The following is a 24,395-nucleotide window of genomic DNA, read 5'->3' on the forward strand; positions in this document are numbered from 1 at the left end:
CAAAAAGGAATAATTTTATTTTCAAAATTTAATCCTTAGTTGCAACATAGTAATCTTTGTCTATATTGTAGTTATCAGATAAGAAGCTAAGGAACATTTTTATCTTCAGAACTTTATCCGAAGTTGCAACACAGCAACCTTTTGCTATATTATAGTTATCAAACAAGAAGAAACATATGTTTTTATCTTTGCCATTACTTGTATCCCCAATATAATCTACACAATACATGAGTAAATTAAAGATTAGTGTTCCACAACAAATAGTCATTATAGATGGAATAGTAACTCTTATAATTATCAACAATCAAAAGTAAATAGTGGTAAAAGACTCTAATGAGAGAGAAACTTTCTCCTCTCTTTATCATCCAATGAAACAGTAACTTTCATCACCATTTTTGATCCTCAGCTCTGCTGAAGCTATTTAAAAAGGATCGAAGAAGGGAAATGGAGGTAAGAAGCAAGGTAAGACTGGTCCGAATGAAAAGGTGATTCGAAAACCGCAATCAAGCGATGTTATGAATCTAATCAGTATTAATGATTTACAAGATGATTCGGTGTTGAGTTGTTCCTCGAAGGATGAACAATCGAATGCTTCAGTTGATTTTGAAGCATCTAAGCAAGATAGGAATGCATTTATTGAAGCTAGGAACAAGAGGGAGAAATGGATTGCTTCGGTGCATACTCCGGCAAGCTCCGTTAGACCCATGGTTCAACCTTCACCTTTTTCGATGCAGCAACTTGTGAGTAATGCGGGGAATTCTTCAATTTCAGGTAATTGGAGGCATTCTTTGTTTCATAATATTGTAGAAGAAGGATTGAACTTAGATAAACATGTTGAAGAGAGAAATATTCTTTGATATACAATAACCTGAATTAGATTATTGGAAGAGTGTTGTGGTATGTTATATTTTAGGTGTTAAACCTCCATTCAGGATAGTTAATTGCTTTATTAGGCGGATTCGAGAAAATATAGAGTAGATAAAGTTGATATGATGAAATCTGATTTGTTCATGGTTAGATTTCATTATTTGGATAGCAAAATGGGGTCAATGTGCTTTGAATAAGATTGTAGGGGCTATTAGGAAACCTATAAGAACTGACAGGGTAACTGCTCAAAAAGATATTCTTGAGTATGCAAGGCTGTTGGTTAAGGTGTCCCTTGATCAAGAGTTTCCAAATTAGGTTGTATTCTGTAATGAGAAAGGGAAACTGCAATCTTAACATATCTTGTATGAATAGAAACCTGTGATGTGTAGTGATTGTGGAGGTATTGGACACAATATATTTCAATGTAGACATAAGAGATTTGAAGTAGCAAAAGCGAAAATTTCTCCACAGAAGAAATGGGTGCCAAAAACTCAGAAATCTCAGCCAATTCAGCCTACACAGGTTCTTGATAGACTTATGCAGATGGAGGTTTCTAATCCTGTTTCTGGGTTAGCAACTATTGAAGAGGATGGCGAGGAGGTGGGGCTTACTCATGAATTTGATATAGATGTTGATGGTACGTCTTAAAGAAGTAGAGAATGTTGTGACAGAACCCACTATGGAACGAGTTCAAGAGGTGGTGGTTACTCAGGAGCAAGGGGAGGATCTTATCTTGTTGCCTCATGGATAGATAGGGTTTTCGGAATGTAAGGGGATTAAACAGCATAAACAAGCATGGTGATGTAAGAACTCATCTTAATCATCATAATTGTGGGCTATTTGGTGTCCTTGAGACTAGGGTTAAACCATGTAATGTTGCTAAGCTTTATCCTAGAGTTTGCCTTAATTGGAGTATTTTAGCTAATTACACTTACGGGGCGTTTGGTATGAGGGATGGGGAGTTTGGGGATTAGAGGATGGGATTGGGAATGGGAGTTAGAAGGTGGGAATTCATTAAATATATCCCAATCCCTTGTTTGGTATGTTAGTGGGATTATGTTGGGAATATTATTATCCCATGTTTGGTATGAGGTACTTAAGTAGGGAATATATTGCTAAATTACAAATTTACCCATTTTATTATATGAGCTCAATTTAACTCATTAGCTATTTTACTTTCTTATATAACCTGCTATTGTTTGAGCTCAAAACGCTATCACATGAGTAAATTCCATCAAAGTGCATCATCCTAAAAAAATGTAAATCTGCCAGCATCCATACCAAATTTCTTTTTCAACAAAAACCATAACACACTCATTACACCCGTGTTCTAATTTGCTCAATTACACCAATGTTCAACAAAATAACAACATAGGTAGAGTTTTATACCACTGCCAATAATAATAAACTACAGTTTTTTAGACAAAAGACAAAAGGTACGAAGATTGTTTAACATCTAATTTGCTCCATCAATTTCTTGTTGAGCAAAAATAACCTTGAAGTCATCTGGCATAGCAAGAAAAAGGTCCATTTTGGCGATATCTTGACCAATTAAACGAGTGGCTTTCACAACTTGGTCCGAACTTAGGCCAGGAAGTTTGCAAAGAACTTCGAATAGACTCTTTCTCTTATCACAAGTTTCTTCATGGACATTAATTTCATGTGTAAATGCCTTCGTAATATCCTTCATAGCCAAAACGCTCTCTTTTTCCGCTTCCAACAAACTCGTAATTGACTTGGAAATTTGCAAAAACTCAATTTCAAGTGGATCAAGTTCACCTGCCTTCCTCTTCAGAGATTGCTTTGAAGTACCGGGTGTAGTATTAGTTCCTCGAGTTTGTGAAGCAGATTCATCCACATTACCTTCAGCTACATTCAAAGTCGATATGTCTTCCTCAGTTTCAGATTGATCGCCAGGACCCTTAACTTTGCTTCCCTTTGCTAAATCATTAGCATAAATCTCAACCAACTTATCATAGTGGACCATTGGTTTTCTATACAACGGGGCAGCTCCATCACGACTCTAATAATAACAACATAAAAAAAAATACTTTATAAGAAGCAACTAAAATTAGTAGTAGCATATAACTAATAATAAAATCCAATGATCATATAAATAATGATTACCAAAAGAAACTAAAACAAACATTCAAAAATCATTACCTTTGCCCATTCCATGAATATATCCTTATCTCCCGTAACCATTTTTTGTTCATCATCCCAACCAAAACCACTTCCATTTTGTTGTATATCTAGCACATAGTTAAGTTGTTTCTTCAAGATCTTCACTTTTGATTTGAGATGAGGATCGGCTTTAAGCTCACAATTAGGCAATTTTTTAGCCATCTCCTTCTCAATAAATGCAAGGTAGCCTGTTTTGTGACCGGTGTCCACCTTCCAACTAGAGTCATTCATATCATATAGTAGATCGATAAATATTTTTTCTTCCTCTGCAGACCAAACTTTCCTCTCTCTTTTCTTGGCTGATATCAAAGTCTTCTGTTTCTTGCTCCTCTTCTTCTATACAAAACATAGTTAGTATAATATACCATATTCTATAACAAAAATGAAAATAAATTCAAATACATAGTAGCATGCATGCTAAAAAGATTTAATAAATAAAAAAGCCATACATTGTTGTTCAAAACTGAAAATGCAAAACAACTTAAAAAGAGTTCTAACCACATATAGAAGTTACATTAACAACAAACATATATAAAAAAACAAACTAAACATCAATCTTGATTTCTCCTCCGTCTCCAAGAGTCCCACATTTGTTGAGCTAGTTCGTCTCTCCATATAGTCCATTGTGTTGATGTTTCAGTAGAATCTATGACATCGACATCGACATCCGGTTCGATGGATCGCATATATTCTTCCAATTCAGCTTCAAAAGGCTCTTAACTCATTTGTTGTCTATTGAGGTTATGAATATAACAACATGCAATGATAATGTCTGTATGTGTTTCAACTGAGTAATTTGATGGATGTTTTAATATACTCCATCGTATTTTCAATAAACCAAAAGTTCTTTCAATAACATTCCTTGCGGATGCATGCTTCATGTTAAACAATTCCTCCTTCTTTGTTGGTGGATTAGTCCATTCTTGCAAATGATAACGTTGCCCTCTGTATGGAGCTAGGAATCCCTCACAGTTTTTGTAACCAGCATCAACAAGATAATAACAACCTATTATACAAGCAAAAGTTTTTGGGTCATACAAATATCCACACAACTTAAATAATCTACGAACAATCCAACGCGATTAACTTGTCTTACCACGAAAAACCTTAAGCCCATTTGGTCTTGATAGTGCATCTCGAGTAATTCTACCATCTGCAGCTGAGCCTTCCCAACCGGCTAATACATAAATAAATTGCATGTCCGGTGCGCATACACCCAAAATATTTGTTGAAATGTCGTTCTTTCTAGATCGGTATCGTGATTTATCAGTGGTGCGCACATTTACTTTAATGTAAGTCCCGTCTAAAGCACCAATGCAATTCTATAATACAAGCAATAGTTATGTTAAAGACTCATATAATAGTCATACTTCTAAAGTGCGCCTATTGTAATTAGTCATTAAAGTGTGGCAAAGTCCTTTACCTTGAAACATTTCCATCTCTCTTCTGTACAATCCTCGGGGATAGGTTGAGGTTTCTTTAGTAAGACTCTCCAAAGCTTTAAAACTGCTCTCAAAACATTATGAAAGTGTCTACTAATTGTCTCTTGTGATCGCTGAAAGTCAAACTTGATTTCTCAGTTCTTCTCGTCATATGCAATGATATGTAGGAATATTGCAACCATTTCCTCCATACTCATATTCTCAGTGTCCCTCAATACACCATATTCTCGTACTAACGAGCACAAAATTCTAAAACAATGTCTATCCATCCTCAGTTGTTCAATGCATAAAGTATCATTTCTATCTATCATATTACTCAAATGTTTTGATCGAATAATTGGATCATACCAACAAGGCTCTCTATGTAGTCTACGTCTACGCCTCCTAATCAACATCATCAATATCATCATAAGAAAATACAACAACAACAATATTTTTAGCCTACGCCCTCTCAGTGAATGCCATAACACAAGAATTTCTCGATTTGCCGGTGGACGAGCCATTACTGCCAATTATATTTCATATTAGCAAACAATAATGCATAGACTAACGCAACACATAAATAGGCAATCCACTAACATCCATTAAAATTATCTAAAATAACATAAATGGACAACATAAACACATCACATCACACTTAAAACATACGTCACAAAAAAGGTTTTAGGTAGCATATAAGTTACACATATGATAGCAAACTAATTATTATCTTGGGTTTTTCTTCATTATTGAAGAATAAAATTATACCTCGTCCATATTGACATCTTCGGATGCTTCACCAACTTTTGTCTTCCCACTTATACCATGTTGATCAACATGCTGAATATATATGTCAATAAACATATTTGGCTTCCGAAACTTCAACAATCGCTCAACAGATTGATCATTATGAATTTCATCTATACCGGTCTCAAGACAATAGCTGGGTATAGTGTAGTAAAGTTTATCACCTTCACTGAAACCTATTTCTTTAACCATTCCAACCAACTCAAAGTATGACAACCGATCAACATCACAATTTCGGTAAAAAGACACTTGACCTCCAACATAAGTTAAAACACCATCCTTCGAAAAATTACCCCCATGATGAATTTTGATATTGATAACATCTCCATCCATTCTATATAAAAGAAAATATAATTTACAACTAACTTATACATAGGCAAAATTAATCAAAATCACATAAATTTGAGCAGAATTGTAACAAAAAAAAATGGATACTGAATGAGATAAATTGTTCACATGGATACAATAGCTAAAAGATGAATCAAAAAGTAAAAATAATAAAAAAAACAAGCAAACTAATAAATAAAAAAATGACAAAACAACAAAAAACAAAAAAAAATACAAACTAAAGAAAAGCTGCGTGAAACATGAAAGTTATACATAAAAACAATCACAAATCAAAAGGAAATCAATCACAAAACAACAAAAACAAAAAAAAAGAAAAAAAAAATCATGAAAGCTGCGTGATGATTAAAAATGGAGGAGGCATACCTGCTTCCTGCTTCGTCGGCTAATGAAGAGCTGATGAAGAGATGATGAAAACAAAAATGAACTAGGGCAAAAGAAGAGATAAAAACAGTATTGGCGAAATGTTTTTTAATGAAGGGTAAATTTGACTTTTGACATAATCAGAAATAATCCCCCCTCCCTAATACCTCCCCCCCCCCCCATGTCTTATTTTGGTGGGATAAGAGGGAATTTAATCCCATTTCCCTTTACATGGGAATTTAGATATCCCCTCAAACAAACATGGGATATCTACCCATGGGGATATAAAATCCCATTCCCACCCCCTAATCCCCCTAAACAAACCCCCCGTTACGTACCATAAGGGAGGGAAGATATGGGTGATTTGGCTTCCTCTTAAATTTGATGTTGATGTCATTGAATGCAAGGCTCAATATAATCATAGTAGAGTAGTACATTAGGGTACCGAGAGTTCTTTCTTCTTTACCTTATTGTATTGTTTCAATGATATGGCAGTTAGACAGATTATGTGGTACTCCCGCTATTTTTTTATCGTTCTCACTTAGAATCTTGACACTATTCATATTTAGAGAGAATCTTATTATTTTCAATATATAAGAAAAAATATAGTCATGTGGGGTCTTGTTTGGTTCGTCTCAATTCGTACATTATTAATATTCAATCATTATAATTTTTACTAATATATAATGAAAGATATTTAAGTTCAAAGATGTGCATTGGGAGTTTTGCACAGAAATGTGAGAAAGATTAAAAAAATAGAGAGGAGTTAGATTTAAAGAAAATAAAGGTGACTTAGGAAGTTTGGCTGATTTGTGGGCATTTTAACAATGTTGTGAATCTCAATGAAAGGTTGGGTTTTGCAGTTACTTTGCAAGAAGTTGAGGGGATTAGAAGGTGTTTAAGGGAGTGTGAGATTCAGGAATTGGAGATTGTTGGACCATTCTTCACTTCGTCTAACAAACAAGAGGGGGTTGATAAAGTATAATCTAAAATTGATAGGGATCTGTCAATGATATATGGGAGAGGAACTTTGTTCAGTCTCTGGCTACATTTCTCCCTGAAATTGTGTCAAATCACTCCCCATGTATTGTTCAGTTAGAAACTCCACAACAAAGCAAACCCAAAGCTTTTAGATTCTTTAATATGTGAACTAGTTCTGAGCAGTTTAATGATATAGTGGTTAGAGGTTAGCAAAAATAGTTCGAAGGATGTGCAATGTACCAAGTGGTAAAGAAATTGAACGGGCTGAAATATGATTTGAAAGAACTGAATAGAAGGAAATTCTCTAATATAGAGAATGAAGCAGCTTTTGGGTGGAGAGTCAGGATCTTGTTGAGAAGCCTTTTCTGGATTTTCATGTAGGTATGCTTGGCACTGCCCAAGATAAAAGGAGGAAGGTTAGTAAAAGTGTGTTGAATGAAGGAAGGAGATTGAATCACATTCAGCAAGACATGTTCACTCAACCTTTTTGTATGGATGATGTGAAGCAGGCTATATTTGACATTGATGATATAAAGGCTCCTGGTCCTGATGGGTATTCTTGTAACACCCCCAAAATCCATACACGTCTAAAGCTACGTCGCATCGACTTTGGGAGTGTTACCGCCGCGATGGAACGCAAGGCATAATTAGAAATACGGTAACTCAAATTCATTGTCTCAAAACCAAATTGCAGCGGAATAGAAAATGTAAATACAACTCGGAATCATAGTTGACCCCTCTTATTCAAACTTAAACCATGTAACAATGTTCTATAAAATTCAGTAATAATCAAACCAAAAGTTAACTTCAAACTACAGTCTAGCCCCTTATGCTTGATGTCATGCAGCACCAGCTCACCTAGTCTGCTCCCCATTGAAGTATCAATAGTTCATCACAGGACAACAAACACATAATAACACACAGAGTCAGCTATGCTGAGTACGTAATGAACCATTGAAACTATATGAACATAAATGATGCATACATTACAACTGTTATATGAACCTATGTTAACTCACATCCTTTAATCTTTCATTATTTGGCATCGAACGGGCACCGTCATCTTACTAGAATCATACGGGCTACTGAATCCTTAATAGACAACTTGGTCTATTAGATGAAATGCAAATACGGTTTTGTTCCGTCTCACACCCATCACCTTAGTATGCATACCCCCAAGATCGAACGGAACCTTCCGCCTACTTGAGTTATCAGAATATAAGGACACTACTGTCGTCACAGTAGCCTGCGTAGGAGTGTAGGACAAGTCCCACACTCCCCCATTGTTCTATACTTGTAGGGAATCCAACTACAAGTATCGCCATAATCTTCTTTTATTACCAATCATTCTTTTACAACTTTAAGGAGTCATTTACATACTCTCTTAATTACCAAACTCAATCTTATCCCTAGTAACACTCTTGTTACTCTATAGATCAGATTAATAATGCTAATGTTACACTACGATAGAACTTCGCATTTCAATGCAACATATTTCAATGCATCATATTGATTTCACGTTATAACGTCTAACCAAACAATCACAATCAATGTTCCCTATCATGGTACTAGGTTCCAATAACATGAACTGCAACCTAAACATGATACTAAGCTTTGAAAGTAAACTGGTACGCGTACGTACCTTGTAGCGGAGAATTTTCGCTGACTTAATAGAACGAGCCGCTTATGAAATTGGGACCTAAATCGTTAAAACAAAGCTTTAGTGTTACGTCCTTGATAACACCAACAACTACTACGTACTAAGACCATAACGATCTAACGATTCGAATTACGCAATAGTTAAAACCTTATTCCAAACTTTCGTTATAATTCTAATCTAGTGAATTTAACGTCTTTTAGAAGTCAGAATTAGTGAGTAACTAAGTTATTTAGTAACATTAGTCCACTATTTTACCAATCCAAAATGTCATAAGTCCAACCTGTCTTATGTCCAAAAGTCAAGTCATATGTCCAAAGTAAGTCATATGTCCAAGAGTAAGTCATATGTCCAAAAGGTAGGTTCCATGTCCAAAAGTAAGTTCCATGTCCAAAAGGTAAGTTCCATGTCCAAAGGTAAGTCATAAGTCCTCAAGTCAGATTTCATGAAACAGGTTACTCATGAAACAATAATAACTGTAACTAATAATAAGACACACTTTTCCTACTTCCAACTTATTCCAATTACAAACCTAACCAGAATTTATACTTAAAACAGAACAATAACTTAACTAGTTAACAATCTAATAATTTACAAACACTCTAATTATTAATTATAATTTACAACCCTTACAAATTATGAAAACTGTAAATATAAACATAATTAGTAAACTGACATACTAAGTTAAGTACAAAATTATACCACTGACTTTCGCCGGCACAAGAATTCCGGCGACCAACTCCGGTGGCCTCTGCTGTCACGACACGCGCGCTACTGTTTCGCACGACACACCCGTGCGGTCTCTGTCGCCCAAACTCACACACGCGACCCCGGTTCCTCGCACACAACCCTCGAACACCGCGACCCCCCGTCGCAGCACTCGAACTACACACACGCCGCACGTACCCGCGGACGAAAGCCTCGACACACCCGCGCAAACCTTCGACACGCCCGCACCGAAACCTCGCCTGAAATCGCACAAACCTCGAGCCAAACCACGCGCAGCACCAACCCTCGCGCGCGACACCACTCGCAGCACCAACCCTTGCGCGCGCGACACCACTCGCAGCCTTCGTCGGAATTTTTCGCACGAAGCCAACGAAGAAAAGCAGTGAGAGAAACCCGAGAGAGAAAGAGAAAATCTAGAGGGAGAGAGAGATCCGAAGAGAGAGAGAGAGAGAAAATTCTAGAGAGAGAGAGGGCAAAGGAAGTCGGCTGAGAGAGAGGGAGAAAAGGTTTAGGGTTTTCTGAAATTCCCTCTCCTTTTCTTTTTATACTCCTTTCCAAAAGGTAGTAACCCTAGGTCAAGTGACGATTTGTATTCCTTTAAAACTCCGAAAATTCCTAACAAATTCATACTAACAATAATTTATTCCTATTATTTGTAAATAAATTAAAATACCTTTTTATTAATTCTTTTATGTTTTCTTAATTAGTACGAAATTAGTATTAAAAATACGGAGTATTACAGGCTTCCCCCCTTAAAAGAAGTTTCGTCCCGAAACTTTGAGGTAGCCCGTCTTAACGACGATCTTTTGCACTTCTAAGTCCCAAATTTCACAAGCGTTTTCTAACGTTCACACAATAGATAAGCAGTTTTCATACATAACTAGCATATAACTAACATAGTTAACACAATTAACATACTTTAGGGTGAAAGCGCGAAATTCTATCGCATTCTTCCCCCCTTAAAAGAAAAGTTACGTCCCCGTAACTCACGTACCTCTTGGAAAAGCTCAGGGTACTTCAGACGCATTGCATCTTCGGCTTCCCATGTGGCTTCCTCGGTAGTTTGATTTCTCCACAACACCTTGACAATTCTGACGTCCTTATTCCTCGTACTTCGCACTTTGCGGTCTAGGATCTGGACAGGTTTCTCCTCATAGGACAAAGTTTCGTCTATCTCTACGTTTTCAGGTTCAAGGACATGTGACGCATCGGTACGTATCTCCGGAGTTGGGATACGTGAAACACGTTATGGACCCTTTCTAGGTCGTTGGGTAAATCCAGGCGATAAGCAACTTTCCCTACCCTCGCCAGTATCTCATAGGGTCCTATGAACTTAGGGCTTAGCTTCCCCTTTTTCCCGAATCGCATCACTCCTTTCATTGGGACACCTTAAGCAACACTTTTTCCCCAACTTCGAAATTTTCGTCCCTTCGCTTCTGGTCCGCATAGGATTTTTGCCTGTCCTGTGCAGTCTTAATCTTTTCTTGAATGACTCGCACTTGATCCATCGTCTCTTGAATCATATCAGGTCCTAACACTACAGTCTCACTGATGTCGTTCCAACACAAAGGGCTACGACACTTTCTCCCGTACAACGCTTCAAATGGTGCCATCTTAATACTAGCATGGTAGCTGTTGTTGTATGAGAATTCTATGAGGTCCAAATGGTCTTCCCATGACCCTTGGTATTCTAAAGCACATGCTCGCAACATGTCCTCTAAGGTCTGAATAGTTCGTTCTGTTTGACCATCGGTAGCTGGGTGAAAGGCTGTACTCATTAATAGCTCACTACCAAATGCTTCCTGGACCTTTTTCCAGAAATTCGACAGGAATCGAGAGTCTCGATCGATACTATACTTGTGGGTACTCCATGCAATCGAATGACATTTTTCACATAAGCCTTGGCTAAGGCTTCCATACTCCACGTATCTTTCATAGGTATGAACCTTGCTGTCTTGGTTAGTCTATCCACTATCACCCAAATGGTATTATTGCCTCCCCGACTCCTAGGTAAGGCGACAACGAAGTCCATGGATATCGAGTCCCATTTCCATGTCGGAATGTCTAAGGGTTGAATCTTTCCCTGAGGTCTCTTGTGTTCACTTTTGACTTTCTGGCATGTTAAGCATTTGGAAACAAACTCAGCTACTGCTCTTTTATACCAGGCCACCAAAACATCTTCTTGAGGTCCTTATACAACTTATCTCCCCCTGTGGACAGAATACGTCGTGTTATGACCCTCGCTCATTATCTTTTGTTTCAGCTCTTCACATTTTGTGGCACGCACCACCTACCCTTATATCGTATGCTCCCATCCTCATGGATCGCAAACCCCTCTGCTTTGCCCTCCTTAAGCTTTGCCTTGACTCGCTCAAGTTTCACATCCCCAGGTTGACTCGCCCTTATCTCTTCTAGGAAGTTAGGTTCGATGGTTAGGGCACTCAGCAATCTTTCTACCTCCCCTTCATGAACAACTTCTATCTGAAGTCTAGAGAATTCCTCACAAAGTTTGTCGGCAACGACTAATGTATTCAGGCTATGGCTAGACTTGCGACTTAACGCATCAGCAACAACGTTGGCTTTACCCTCATGGTATTGGATGTCTAAGTCATAGTCCTTGATGAGCTCTAACCATCGGGCTGCCTCATGTTGAGGTCTTTCTGGGTGAAGATATATTTAAGGCTTTTGTGATCGGTGAAGATACGGCAGGTTACTCCATAGAGGTAGTGTCTCCAGATTTTGAGTGCAAATACTATGGCGGCCAGTTCTAGGTCATGTGTTGGGTAATTGACTTCATATGGCTTCAACTGTCGGGACGCATAAGCTATAACTTTCCCGTTTTGCATCAGAACACAACCCAACCCATTTTTGGATGCATCCTATACACATCATATCCTTCGTTCCCATTAGGCAAGGTTAGGACAGGGGCTGAGGTTAATCTCTCTTTGAGTGTTTGGAAGGCCTTCTCACTGTCCTCATTCCAGGTAAACCTACAATCCTTCTTCATCAGGTTTGTCATAGGTTTTGCTATTTTGGAGAAGTCTTTCACAAATCTCCTATAGTAACCGGCTAAACCCAAGAAACTTCGTATATCCGTGACATTCTTTGGAGTAGGCCATTCACTCACGGCTTTGATTTTCGCAGGATCGACTGATACACCCTCCTTAGAGATAAAATGACCCAAAAATGACACTCTTTCCAACCAAAATTCACATTTCGAAAACTTTGCATATAAGTTGGTTGTCCCTAAGTGTCTGCAAAATGACCCTCAAATGATCCTCATGTTCCTCCTTGTTCTTAGAATAGATCAGGATATCGTCTATGAATACTACGACGAATTTGTCTAGGTAGGGTCGGAAAATTTATTCATAAGGTCCATGAAAACTGCAGGTGCATTGGTTAACCCAAAAGGCATAACCGTAAACTCTAGTGGCCATATCTGGTTCGAAAGGCAGTCTTAGGTATATCATGATCAACAATCCTCAACTGATGGTAACCAGACCTTAAGTCGATTTGGAGAACATCCCGCACCCTGAAGTTGGTCGAACAAATCATCAATCCTAGGTAATGGATACTTTTTTCACAGTGACATTGTTCAACTCCCGGTAGTCTATACATAACCTCAAGCTACCATCCTTCTTTTTCACAAATAAGACGGGTGCTCCCCATGGCGACATGCTAGGTCTAATATACCCTTTGTCTAGTAGCTCCTCTAACTGGTTCTTTAACTCATTCATTTCTGCCGGAGCCATCCGATACGGGGCTTTCGAAATGGGTCCAGTCCCAGGTACTAGGTCAACGGTGAACTCTACATCTCTCCTTGGAGGCATACCAGGTATTTCCTCAGGAAAGACATCCTGGAATTCTCGGACTATGGGCACATCTTCAGGCCTTAACGGATCATCCTCCACTCTTCTCACTGAACACATAAATAGGGGCCAACCCTTGTCTACGTAGTTCTTAAGTTGTAACGCATTGATAACTTTAATTCCTGGTTCTCGAGGTATCCTCCTATATGACACTCTTTTCCCCGAAGGGTCCTTTAGTTCCACTTTTTGCGCATCGCAATCTATCTTAGCCCTGTACTTCCCAAGCCAATCCATCCCCAGAATGATATCTAGGTTTGATAAGTTAAACTCTATCAGATCAGAGGGAAAACATCCCTCACCTATCTTTAATGGCACTTTTAGGAATCTTTTAGAACAATTAACAGTCTCCCCAGATGGAATGACTATAGGCATAGAAATCGACTCAGACTCGACCAATGTTAAATTTCTAATAGTTGCATGGGCAATAAATGACAAGGATGCTCCAGAATCAAATAAAACTTTAACAGGATGGAGTTGATAGAAAATGTACCCGTGACAACGTCTCTACGAGCCTCTTCTTCACTAGCCGTCATCATGTACAGCTTCCCTTTGCCCTTATCTTGGAACTAGTTGCATTGTTAACATTAGAGACTTGGTTGCTGGTGTTGGTAGCGGGCTTGGAATAGTTAGAATTCCCATTGTAATTACCTCCCCCGTTACCATTCCCGTTACCATTTCCGTTTCGGGGCTTGTCCCCATAGTTCCCCTTCCTTTGGCCATTAGGGTTTAGCTTGTTTTTCGAATAGCATTCATAGGCTCTATGCCCCATCTTCCCACATTCCCGGCATTCAACCTGTTACCCTCACAATCCTTACCAGGATGGTTGTTCGGGCACTTTCTACACCGATATACACGCTCAGGTCTGCGGTTATTGGTGTTGTTGTTGCGGTTGTTGTTGTTGTTGTTGTTGGGATTAGGGTTATTATTGGGTCCCTTACCAAAATTTCTCTGAGGGTTTGGATTGTTCTGGTTCCCATTGTGCTTTTTCTCAAACTTTTGACCCTCAGGGTTCGGGTTATCCTTACGTTTCTCGCCAAGCTTACCCCCTTCCTCCCTTTTCCTGATAGCATAAAGGTGGGCAGCTTTGCCAAACACATGGTCCAGAGAGGTGAATGTATCTCCCCCCAGTCTACCCTGCAGGTCAAGGTAAGTCCCAATTCAAAACGTGAGGCTTTAGCCTCCTCAGTAGGGGCAATCTCTGGGGCAAACCTCATCAGTTCAATAAATTTTCGGTAATATTCCTCTACCGACATGGTCCCTTGCTCCAGCATCATAAACTCTTGGGCTTTTTGTTTCTTAAGATACGGAGGGTAGTACTTGTCTCTTAGGGCCTTTTTAAAAGTTTCCCACCCGAAACCCGGTTGGCTGAGAAGGTTGTCCTTAGCCTGGGTCCACCAGAAATGGGCATCCCCCTGCAGATAGTAACTAGCTAAGGCACTGTTTTCTCGTCAGGACAGTTAGGGTGAAGAAAAGCTTATCAAATTCCCCAACCCAGTTTTCCAACTCTTCAGGTCCCCCTTTTCCATTTAGTATAGGTGGGTTCCTACGGGCCACTTTTTCAGATAGGTCCCCATCCCGGCTGTGACCTTGGGCTAAGTTGGCTGTAATCTGTACTAGGTCACGTATCGATTGCTCTGATACCAGTTTTGTAACACCCCCAAAATCCATACACGTCTAAAGCTACGTCGCATCGACTTTGGGAGTGTTACCGCCGCGATGGAACGCAAGGCATAATTAGAAATACGGTAACTCAAATTCATTGTCTCAAAACCAAATTGCAGCGGAATAGAAAATGTAAATACAACTCGGGAATCATAGTTGACCCCTCTTATTCAAACTCAAACCATGTAACAATGTTCTATAAAATTCAGTAATAATCAAACCAAAAGTTAACTTCAAACTACAGTCTAGCCCCCTTATGCTTGATGTCATGCAGCAGCACCAGCTCACCTAGTCTGCTCCCCATTGAAGTATCAATAGTTCATCACAGGACAACAAACACATAATAACACACAGAGTCAGCTATGCTGAGTACGTAATGAACCATTGAAACTATATGAACATAAATGATGCATACATTACAACTGTTATATGAACCTATGTTAACTCACATCCTTTAATCTTTCATTATTTGGCATCGAACGGGCACCGTCATCTTACTAGAATCATACGGGCTAGTGAATCCTTAATAGACAACTTGGTCTATTAGATGAAATGCAAATACGGTTTTGTTCCGTCTCACACCATCACCTTAGTATGCATACCCCCAAGATCGAACGGAACCTTCCGCCTACTTGAGTTATCAGAATATAAGGACACTACTGTCGTCACAGTAGGCCTGCGTAGGAGTGTAGGACAAGTCCCACACTCCCCCCATTGTTCTATACTTGTAGGGAATCCAACTACAAGTATCGCCATAATCTTCTTTTATTACCAATCATTCTTTTACAACTTTAAGGAGTCATTTACATACTCTCTTAATTACCAAACTCAATCTTATCCCTAGTAACACTCTTGTTACTCTATAGATCAGATTAATAATGCTGATGTTACACTACGATAGAACTTCGCATTTCAATGCAACATATTTCAATGCAACATATTTCAATGCATCATATTGATTTCACGTTATAACGTCTAACCAAACAATCACAATCAATGTTCCCTATCATGGTACTAGGTTCCAATAACATGAACTGCAACCTAAACATGATACTAAGCTTTGAAAGTAAACTGGTACGCGTACGTACCTTGTAGCGGAGATTTTCGCTGACTTAATAGAACGAGCCGCTTATGAAATTGGGACCTAAATCGTTAAAACAAAGCTTTAGTGTTACGTCCTTGATAACACCAACAACTACTACGTACTAAGACCATAACGATCTAACGATTCGAATTACGCAATAGTTAAAACCTTATTCCAGAACTTTCGTTATAATTCTAATCTAGTGAATTTAACGTCTTTTAGAAGTCAGAATTAGTGAGTAACTAAGTTATTTAGTAACATTAGTCCACTATTTTACCAATCCAAAATGTCATAAGTCCAACCTGTCTTATGTCCAAAAGTCAAGTCATATGTCCAAAGTAAGTCATATGTCCAAGAGTAAGTCATATGTCCAAAAGGTAGGTTCCATGTCCAAAAGTAAGTTCCATGTCCAAAAGGTAAGTTCCATGTCCAAAGGTAAGTCATAAGTCCTCAAGTCAGATTTCATGAAACAGGTTACTCATGAAACAATAATAACTGTAACTAATAATAAGACACACTTTTCCTACTTCCAACTTATTCCAATTACAAACCTAACCAGAATTTATACTTAAAACAGAACAATAACTTAACTAGTTAACAATCTAATAATTTACTAAACACTCTAATTATTAATTATAATTTACAACCCTTACGAAATTATGAAAACTGTAAATATAAACATAATTAGTAAACTGACATACTAAGTTAAGTACAAAATTATACCACTGACTTTCGCCGGCACAAGAATTCCGGCGACCAACTCCGGTGGCCTCTGCTGTCACGCACACGCGCGCTACTGTTTCGCACGACACACCCGTGCGGTCTCTGTCGCCCAAACTCACACACGCGACCCCGGTTCCTCGCACACAACCCTCGAACACCGCGACCCCCCGTCGCAGCACTCGAACTACACACACGCCGCACGTACCCGCGGACGAAAGCCTCGACACACCCGCGCAAACCTTCGACACGCCCGCACCGAAACCTCGCCTGAAATCGCACAAACCTCGAGCCAAACCACGCGCAGCACCAACCCTCGCGCGCGACACCACTCGCAGCACCAACCCTTGCGCGCGCGACACCACTCGCAGCCTTCGTCGGAATTTTTCGCACGAAGCCAACGAAGAAAAGCAGTGAGAGAAACCCGAGAGAGAGAAGAGAAAATCTGAGAGGGAGAGAGAGATCCGAAAGAGAGAGAGAGAGAGAAAATTCTGAGAGAGAGAGAGGGGCAAAGGAAGTCGGCTGAGGAGAGGGAGGAGAAAGGTTTAGGGTTTTCTGAAATTCCCTCTCCTTTTCTTTTTATACTCCTTTCCAAAAGGTAGTAACCCTAGGTCAAGTGACGATTTGGTTATTCCTTTAAAACTCCGAAAATTCCTAACAAATTCATACTAACAATAATTTATTCCTATTAGTTTGTAAATAAATTAAAATACCTTTTTATTAATTCTTTTATGTTTTCTTAATTAGTACGAAATTAGTATTAAAAATACGGAGTATTACAATTCTAGTTGCTTCTACAAGAAGTCATGGAGTACTATTGGTAAAGATGTTACTCAAGCTGTCTTAGATTTTTTGTATTTCAGGAAAGATTCTAAGGCAGATCAATAGTGCTACTCTACGCCTGATTCCAAAATGTGATGAACCTTAAGATGTAACTCCATGGCCCTCTTTAGCAAATAGAGTTTAGAATTTAGTTGTTAGAGTTTAGAGTTTGCTGTTAGAGTTTAACTTTTTTCAGCAGGTTTGACTGCTGATTTGACAAATTTTTTTAATAAATGTCTTTGGTAACAATTAAGTGATTGCTAAAAGGTTATTGTCATTTGTTTGTTTGAAATGACATTTATAAACTTTTTAAAACATATCTTTAGTATTATTATTAGAGGGAAAAAAGTCATTGAACATTCTTTTACCTAATCCTCTAAAGAATTATAGACACATTGTTAGACATTTTAATACATATGCTAAGCATTTTGAGAGTTTTTATTTCCAAAACTTTTTTGAAGCTCTCTTTTACCAAACACCCCTTTAGAGTTTTTGACTAGTCAACACTCTAAAAGTGGTCCGAAACTCTATTTTTCTCCAAAACTCTAATTGCCAAACACCTCCAATATAGACCCATTGCATGTTGCAATGTTTCATATAAGATCATATCTAAGATGGTATGTAAAAGATTAATGAAGATTTTGCCAGAGCTTATTGATCCTATTAATAGTGCTTTTGTTAAGCAGAAAGTTATTTTTCACAATATCTTTATATGCCAAGATATGCTCAGGCATTATAAAAGAAAATATGAACTTGCCAAATGCACCATGAAAGTTGACCTAAGGAAAGCATATGACACCTTAGGTTGGGAATTCATTCAGGAAATGTTGGCTGAAAAGTTTGTCAAGTGGATTATGCTTTGTGTGACTACTCCTAGTTACACTTTGAGCATTAATGGCACTTAGTGTGGTTTTTTTAAGGGTAAGAGAAGGGTGAGACATGGTGACCCGATCTCGCCTCTCTTATTTGTTATTGCTATGGACTACTGCTCAAGGTTGATGAAGAAGATGTACTGAAAGCGTGATTTTTCTTTTCACTATAGATGCACAGATTTGAATTTCACTCATCTTATTTTTGCAGATGGTTTGATATTGTTCTGCAAAGGTGAGGTAAAGTCTGCTATCATGATGAAAAGACTTGTGAAAACTTTTTATGGGACTTTCAGGTCTTTTTGCTAGCCAGAAGAAGACATATGTTTACTTTGGTAATGTTAATGATGTTGCAACATAGAATTTTGCAAGTGACATGATTTCAGAAAAGGCAATTTCCTTTTAGGTACTTGGGACTTCCTATAACTTCTAAGAGGTTGTCTAAAGCTGATTGTGATATGCTTGCTGACAAAATTCTAAAAAGAATTATTTGCCTTATTTCAAGGCACTTATCATATGCTACTAGATTGACTTAAATCAATGTTATTTTGATGAGCCTTCATACTTATTGGGCTTAAGTGTTCCTCTTGCATAAAGGGGTTCTTGACAGTATCACTAAGATATGCAGGGTTTATTTGTGGGAAGGTAAAGTTTATGCCTCTAAGCGTCCTCCTATATCCTGGCATGAGGTTTGATACTCAAGGAATAGGGGTAGTTTGGGCATTAGAGAGTGTTACAGTTGGAATGTTGCCACAATAGGAAAATATGTCTGGCAAGTAACTTCAAAAGTTTATATGTTGAGGATTATATGGGTGTATTTGGTGTATATTAAAGACATTGATTTTTGGGACTATAAAGCTCCTATGAATACAAGCTGGTGCTGGAAGAATATTTGCAAGGTTAAAGAAAAGATGAGAGCTGCTTATAATGGCAATCAATGGCTTAATTCTAGAGAGAGTTATAATATTAAAGCTGGATACAAGTGGCTGCATCAAGATGGTGAGAAGATTAGATGGTATCATTGGGTATGGAATTCCTTTATTGTCCCAAAACACTCGTTTATATCCTAGTTGACTGCTCAGGGGAAGTTGAGAACAAGATCGAAGTTTGCTACTGTTGGCATCTGTGTTGATACTAGAACCGCTCTATGCTTTCATGGTACTAATGACTGTCACCAGTTATTTTTTAGCTGCATTTTTAGTAAGAAAGTGTGTGGAGGTATTATGGAGTGGTTAGATATCAAAGTTGTTGTAGATGAAAGTGTTTATTCACAACTTGGAGGAAATGAGGAAGAAAGTTTAGAAGCAAAAAGAGACAGAAAGTGTGCTATGCCTCATTAGCTGTTGTTGTGTACCATGTTTGGCTTGCTAGGAATACTGCTATCTAGGAAGCAAAAGTTCCTTGCACTGATACTCTCATTAAGAAGATTAAGCAGATTATTTGTAATAGAATTCAACATCTTATAACTGGAAAATGGTCTAGGGCTCATAAAGATTGGCCAGAGTTGTAGTGTGTTAGATAGTTGTTCTGTTTTCGTTTTTGGCTCTTGTTCTACTTCTGAAAGGTTGTTTTTACTGCTTTGCGGTTTAGATTGTAATGTTGGATGATGGTGCTGTCCTATTTTTTGTAATATTGCTTCTTACATTTTACCAAAAAAAAGTAAATAGTGACTAAAATAATACTATAATAACTTATGATTTGTAGATAACTATAATCATAAAAATAAAACAATTAAAATTACATAGTGACTAAAATAATAGTACAGTAAATCTTATCATTGTATAGGAAATTATTTTCATAAAAAACAATTTAAATTACATAGTGACCAAATTAATAACATAATAACTCTTATTTGTACATGTAATGAATGACATCTCGAAAGTACCTCTTATGATAATATAGTGACCAAAATGATAACATTCTTTTTGAAAGAGAAATTTTATTAATCGAATGCCAAACTACATCTATAATAGATATTAAAGAAAAACAAGATACAATGAAACAAGGTTAAATCAAATTAATTTTCAAAGAAACTACAATGAACAAGAACGAGCAATACAGTGCAACCCCCTTGTATTTGCTTAATCAAGCAGCTATTGATGAGGAAGTCTATCAATCTGACATAGTTCCGGAAGAGCATTCTTGATCGAGCCATGTTTACCGCATCCGAGATTCCAATACCTTCATGTTGAGTCTCAAAATTCAACCAATGAAAATAATTTTTCATACCTAAAAACAAAAAAAAAACCATACTCACAACTCCCATAGTGGAGAAGAAGATCTCCACAACAGAGATTAAAAAAAACTCATAAATAGATACTAATTAATTCAACAAAACAAGAAAAAGAACTAAAAACTGAAAATAAAAGGGGAAAAGGGACTTACCATGGATGAAAACATACACGGTAGCCCTTAACTAATGAAAAATGGGTAGGGAAGGCTAGTGTTTTTTGAAAGAAAAAGAGAGACAGAGACCAAAATGATAGTACATCATTAACTCCAAAAAAAAAAATCAGATGTCATTTAATCAAATCTCTGACGACATTATCTTGGTTCATTATTCATCAATTATAATTAATTAGCCTCGTTTTAGGTTTTTGATTTTCTTGTTTGGTATTCCTTTTTTTTGGCAATTCAAAATTGTTATTGATAACCAAAAAAATGTATTGAAGATACAACCTAACTCAAATAGGGCTCAAGCCTAGTAATGTTAACTACCCCCACCTTCTAGGAAGGGTTTGGGAAGAAAACCACTAAGACTAAAAATCCTTCTCAACCCCTCTGAACAGGCTCAGAGACTCTAGATAACAATCACAGTTTACATAAATGCTATCTTAAGATCAGTATCTCATGGAGAAAGTGATTAGAACGACAGGCTACACTAAAGACTATGTTCCTAAACAATTGATAAGTTGGATTAATTTTATCATCAAAAATCTTCCTGTTTCTTTGAATCCAAATGTGGTATACACATTCCACAAACATCATGTTATAAAGCTGGCCAGTAGCTCTGTTTTCCGGCTGAAATGTGCAGCTCTCTCCACCTATATATGTAGTTTGATGTCTAGGTATGTTAACACCAATTTGCTGCAAACAAAGGTTCCAAACCTTTGTACTATAATTGGAGGCAAAGAAAAGATATTCTTAGGTTTCTCTCTTGCTAGTGCACATCACACAATCCTGGTTATCACCAAGCCCCCAATGAGCCAACCTATCCTTTGTAGTAAGTCTTCCATGAAGCATAAGCCAAGTAATGAACAAAGCTTTTGGACTAGGTTTGCTTTTGCAAACAATTCTTCTCTAAGACACAACTGGAGCATCACCTTTCAAGTGTGAGTAGATATGTTTAATTGAGAATTTACTGTTATGGATATGCTGTTGTAGGCTGCTAACATTAGTGATATAGTAAGCTCTCTGTCTGTTAATATCTTCTTTATTGCCCATGAGAGTCTTTGAGGTATAGACCACTGCCACACATCAATATGCTTGATATAGTAAGCATGGATCCATCTGATCCGCAATCTATCTTGCTTATTAGCTAAAGCCCAAAAATGTTTAGTTATTGCAGCCTTGTTCTACATAATGAGATCCTTAAAATTAAGACCTCCACTAGCTTTCCAGCAAAGTGTATCCCAGGCAATAGGATTTTTCCTACACATGGTAGCAAGCCCAGTCCATAGATAATACCTATAGATAGCTTGAATCTCCCTTAAGAGTTTCTTAGGGAGGATGAATATTTGACACACCAGTAGAGTTGTATGCTCTGAAGTACAATGCTAACTAGTTGAGCTCTACCTGCATAGGAGAGCTTCTTGGCAGTCCAGCTTTTAACTTGATAGTGACTTTAGCTAGCAAGGGCTTGCACTCATTGTAGAATAATTTCCTAGAAGCCAATGGAACTCCCAAGTATTTGAAGGGAAGTGTACCAGTAGGCATTTGCAAGCACTGTTGTAAAGTGCATATGTAATCAAGATGGACCCCAGCAAAATAGACATTGCTCTTGTCTAAATTTGCTTCCATCCATGAAGCTTTTGAGAACTTTTGAAAGGCACCATAAATGAGATGAATAGAACTTTCATTAGCTCTAGCAAACATTAAAAGATCATCTCCAAACATAAGGTGAGTAACACCCACTTTGTCACATCTAGGGTGAAAATTGAAGTCAGGTATTGCTTTCAACTGCCCCAAGCATATAGAGAGATACTCCATACAAATGGCAAAGAGGAAGGGAGAGAGGGGGTCTCCCTGTCTAAGGCCCTTCTGAGCTTTGAAAGCAGGAGTAGGAGTTCCATTAATAAGCACTGAATAAGTAACTGTAGTAACACAAAGCATAATCCAATTCACAAACTTGGGGGGAAAACCAAGTTCAGCTAGCATAACTTGAAGAAAAGGCCACTCAATTGAGTTATAAGCTTTCCTTAAGTCTATTTTAATCATGTATCTAGGACTAATATGCTTAGTGGAATAGCCCTTAATTAATTCAGTAGCTAGTAGGATGTTGTCCAAGATAGTTCTATTAGGGATAAACCCAACTTGAGCTAAATTCACTACAGTGCCAACCACTGTCTGCAATCTCATAGTTAAGATTTTAGCAATTAGCTTATATAGCACAGAGCAACAAACAATTGGCATAAAATCTTTAATAGAGTTAGGATGAGCAATTTTTGGTTTTAAAGTTACCAAAGTGCAGTTAACAAGAGAAGGTAAAACACCTTCTTCAAAACACTTCTGAATAGCCTCATACACCTTCCACTTGATCATATATGCCAGCTTCTCTTGAAGAACAAGCTGTTAAAACCATCAATCCCTAGAGCTTTAATTTGATCAATGTTATGAAGAGCCAAATCAATCTCATCATGAGTAACTGGTTGTATCAGATAGCGAACATCAGCATGCTGAACTTGAGCCCCTGCTCTTACAAGAGCAATGTCAACCCCTGGGAGTTCCTGAGTAGCAGTCCCCAGTAAACCAGTTTCAAAATGCATAACTTCTACTTGAATGTCAATGGCAGTAGTGAGTTTAACCCCTTAATCATTATAAAGGACAACCATATTATTCCTAGCATATATATCTTTCATAGCTTCAAAGAAAAATGGCTATTGCTGTCACCCAGATTGAGCCATTGAATTCTTGATTTTTGCCTGTAAGCACTTTCTTCAATGACCAATAGCTTCTTCAATTGAATTACATATTCAGCTTCGTGCACAAAAAGATCTTCAGTTCTGTTAGTAGCAATGTTGGTCTGAATGACATCCAATTGCTCTATAATTTGAGCAATTCTAGTCTCCAGGTTAGCATAGCACTGCTTATGAACTCCTTTAAGCTTCCCTTTGATGTTTTTTAAGTTGTCCCAGATCTGCTGCATAGCCATTCTTCTATTACCATCAATCCAACAGTCAATAATAATTTGTTCAAAATTATCATGATTTGTCATATAATTGAAGAATTTAAATGGCCTTCCTCTCTCAGTGATAGAGGGAGATCATTTCAAGAGAAGAGGACTATGATCTGAAATACCAGGATTAAGATAGTCCATTATAACCCCTGCACATGTAATTAACCAGTGAGAATTAACTAAACATTTGTCAATTCTACTCATCACCCTTGCATCACCCTCACTTTTATTAGTCTAAGAGTAGAAATGCCCATTGCTCCTTAGCTCAGACAAATCACTAGTGTCCAAGCAATTTATGAAGTCTTGAGTCTCATAGGTAGATATGAGTTTACCTTGAAACCTATCCTCCTCATTGAGCACTGCCTTAAAATCACCAAGAACACACTACTCACTTGTGATTGTTTGATTAAGTCTAATCAAATTCACCCATAAAGACTTTCTAGTTTCCATTGAATGAAACCCATAAACAAAAGTAATGAGCAGAAAACTATCATTAGACTTGTTTGTTAGCTCACCATGTATGAATTGATCAGCCTTCTCAATAGTTTGCCAAGCCACACAATCAGAATTCCAACACACCCAAATTCTTCCCCTATTAGAATAGTCATAGTTGTCATCCT

At 37.8% G+C, this 24,395-nt stretch overlaps 3 protein-coding genes across 4 annotated transcripts; 1 reads left to right on the plus strand and 2 right to left on the minus strand.

Moving 5' to 3' along the window:
• Positions 1 to 515: 515 nt before the first annotated feature.
• Positions 516 to 19,914, plus strand: LOC125498607 (uncharacterized). Its single transcript, XM_048646841.1, has 2 exons — positions 516 to 771; positions 18,677 to 19,914. The coding sequence occupies exons 1-2, from the start codon at positions 516 to 518 to the stop codon at positions 18,739 to 18,741; spliced, it is 321 nt and encodes a 106-aa protein (XP_048502798.1). The 3' UTR covers positions 18,742 to 19,914.
• On the minus strand, positions 2,123 to 6,304 carry LOC104903051 (uncharacterized). 2 transcript variants are annotated; one of them, XM_048646613.2, is made up of 3 exons: positions 5,241 to 6,304; positions 3,031 to 3,387; positions 2,123 to 2,890 (listed from the first exon to the last, which is right to left on the minus strand). In XM_048646613.2, the coding sequence occupies exons 1-3, from the start codon at positions 5,610 to 5,612 to the stop codon at positions 2,324 to 2,326; spliced, it is 1,296 nt and encodes a 431-aa protein (XP_048502570.1). In that variant the 5' UTR covers positions 5,613 to 6,304; the 3' UTR covers positions 2,123 to 2,323. The 2 variants fall into 2 exon arrangements, 1 of the variants encoding a protein (XP_048502570.1); XR_008969850.1 differs by lacking the exons at positions 2,123 to 2,890; positions 3,031 to 3,387 and adding exons at positions 4,168 to 4,373; positions 4,475 to 4,998 and having other exon boundaries at positions 5,241 to 5,378.
• A 3,223-nt stretch (positions 19,915 to 23,137) lies between the features above and the next one.
• On the minus strand, positions 23,138 to 23,751 carry LOC125498606 (uncharacterized). The gene is made up of 2 exons (XM_048646840.1): positions 23,490 to 23,751; positions 23,138 to 23,406 (listed from the first exon to the last, which is right to left on the minus strand). Exons 1-2 carry the CDS (start codon positions 23,749 to 23,751, stop codon positions 23,138 to 23,140), a joined length of 531 nt encoding a protein of 176 aa, XP_048502797.1.
• Between the last annotated feature and the right edge of the window lie 644 nt (positions 23,752 to 24,395).

Source organism: Beta vulgaris, chromosome 6, assembly GCF_026745355.1.
Source record: "Beta vulgaris subsp. vulgaris cultivar EL10 chromosome 6, EL10.2, whole genome shotgun sequence".
Classification (NCBI taxonomy): Eukaryota; Viridiplantae; Streptophyta; class Magnoliopsida; order Caryophyllales; family Amaranthaceae; genus Beta; species Beta vulgaris.

Excerpts from the sequence above, each read along its gene's own strand:
- LOC125498607 (XM_048646841.1), top strand. The coding sequence starts at position 516 with ATGAATCTAATCAGTATTAATGATTTACAAGATGATTCGGTGTTGAGT. Across the intron at positions 772-18,676 it reads GGGGAATTCTTCAATTTCAG|GTCTTTTTGCTAGCCAGAAG; the intron begins GTAATTGGAGGC and ends TGGGACTTTCAG.
- LOC104903051 (XM_048646613.2), bottom strand. The coding sequence starts at position 5,612 with ATGGATGGAGATGTTATCAATATCAAAATTCATCATGGGGGTAATTTT. Across the intron at positions 3,388-5,240 it reads AAGATGTCAATATGGACGAG|AAGAAGAGGAGCAAGAAACA; the intron begins GTATAATTTTAT and ends TGTTTTGTATAG. Across the intron at positions 2,891-3,030 it reads TATTCATGGAATGGGCAAAG|AGTCGTGATGGAGCTGCCCC; the intron begins GTAATGATTTTT and ends TGTTATTATTAG.
- LOC125498606 (XM_048646840.1), bottom strand. The coding sequence starts at position 23,751 with ATGGCTATGCAGCAGATCTGGGACAACTTAAAAAACATCAAAGGGAAG. Across the intron at positions 23,407-23,489 it reads AATTCAATGGCTCAATCTGG|GGGTTAAACTCACTACTGCC; the intron begins GTGACAGCAATA and ends ATAATGATTAAG.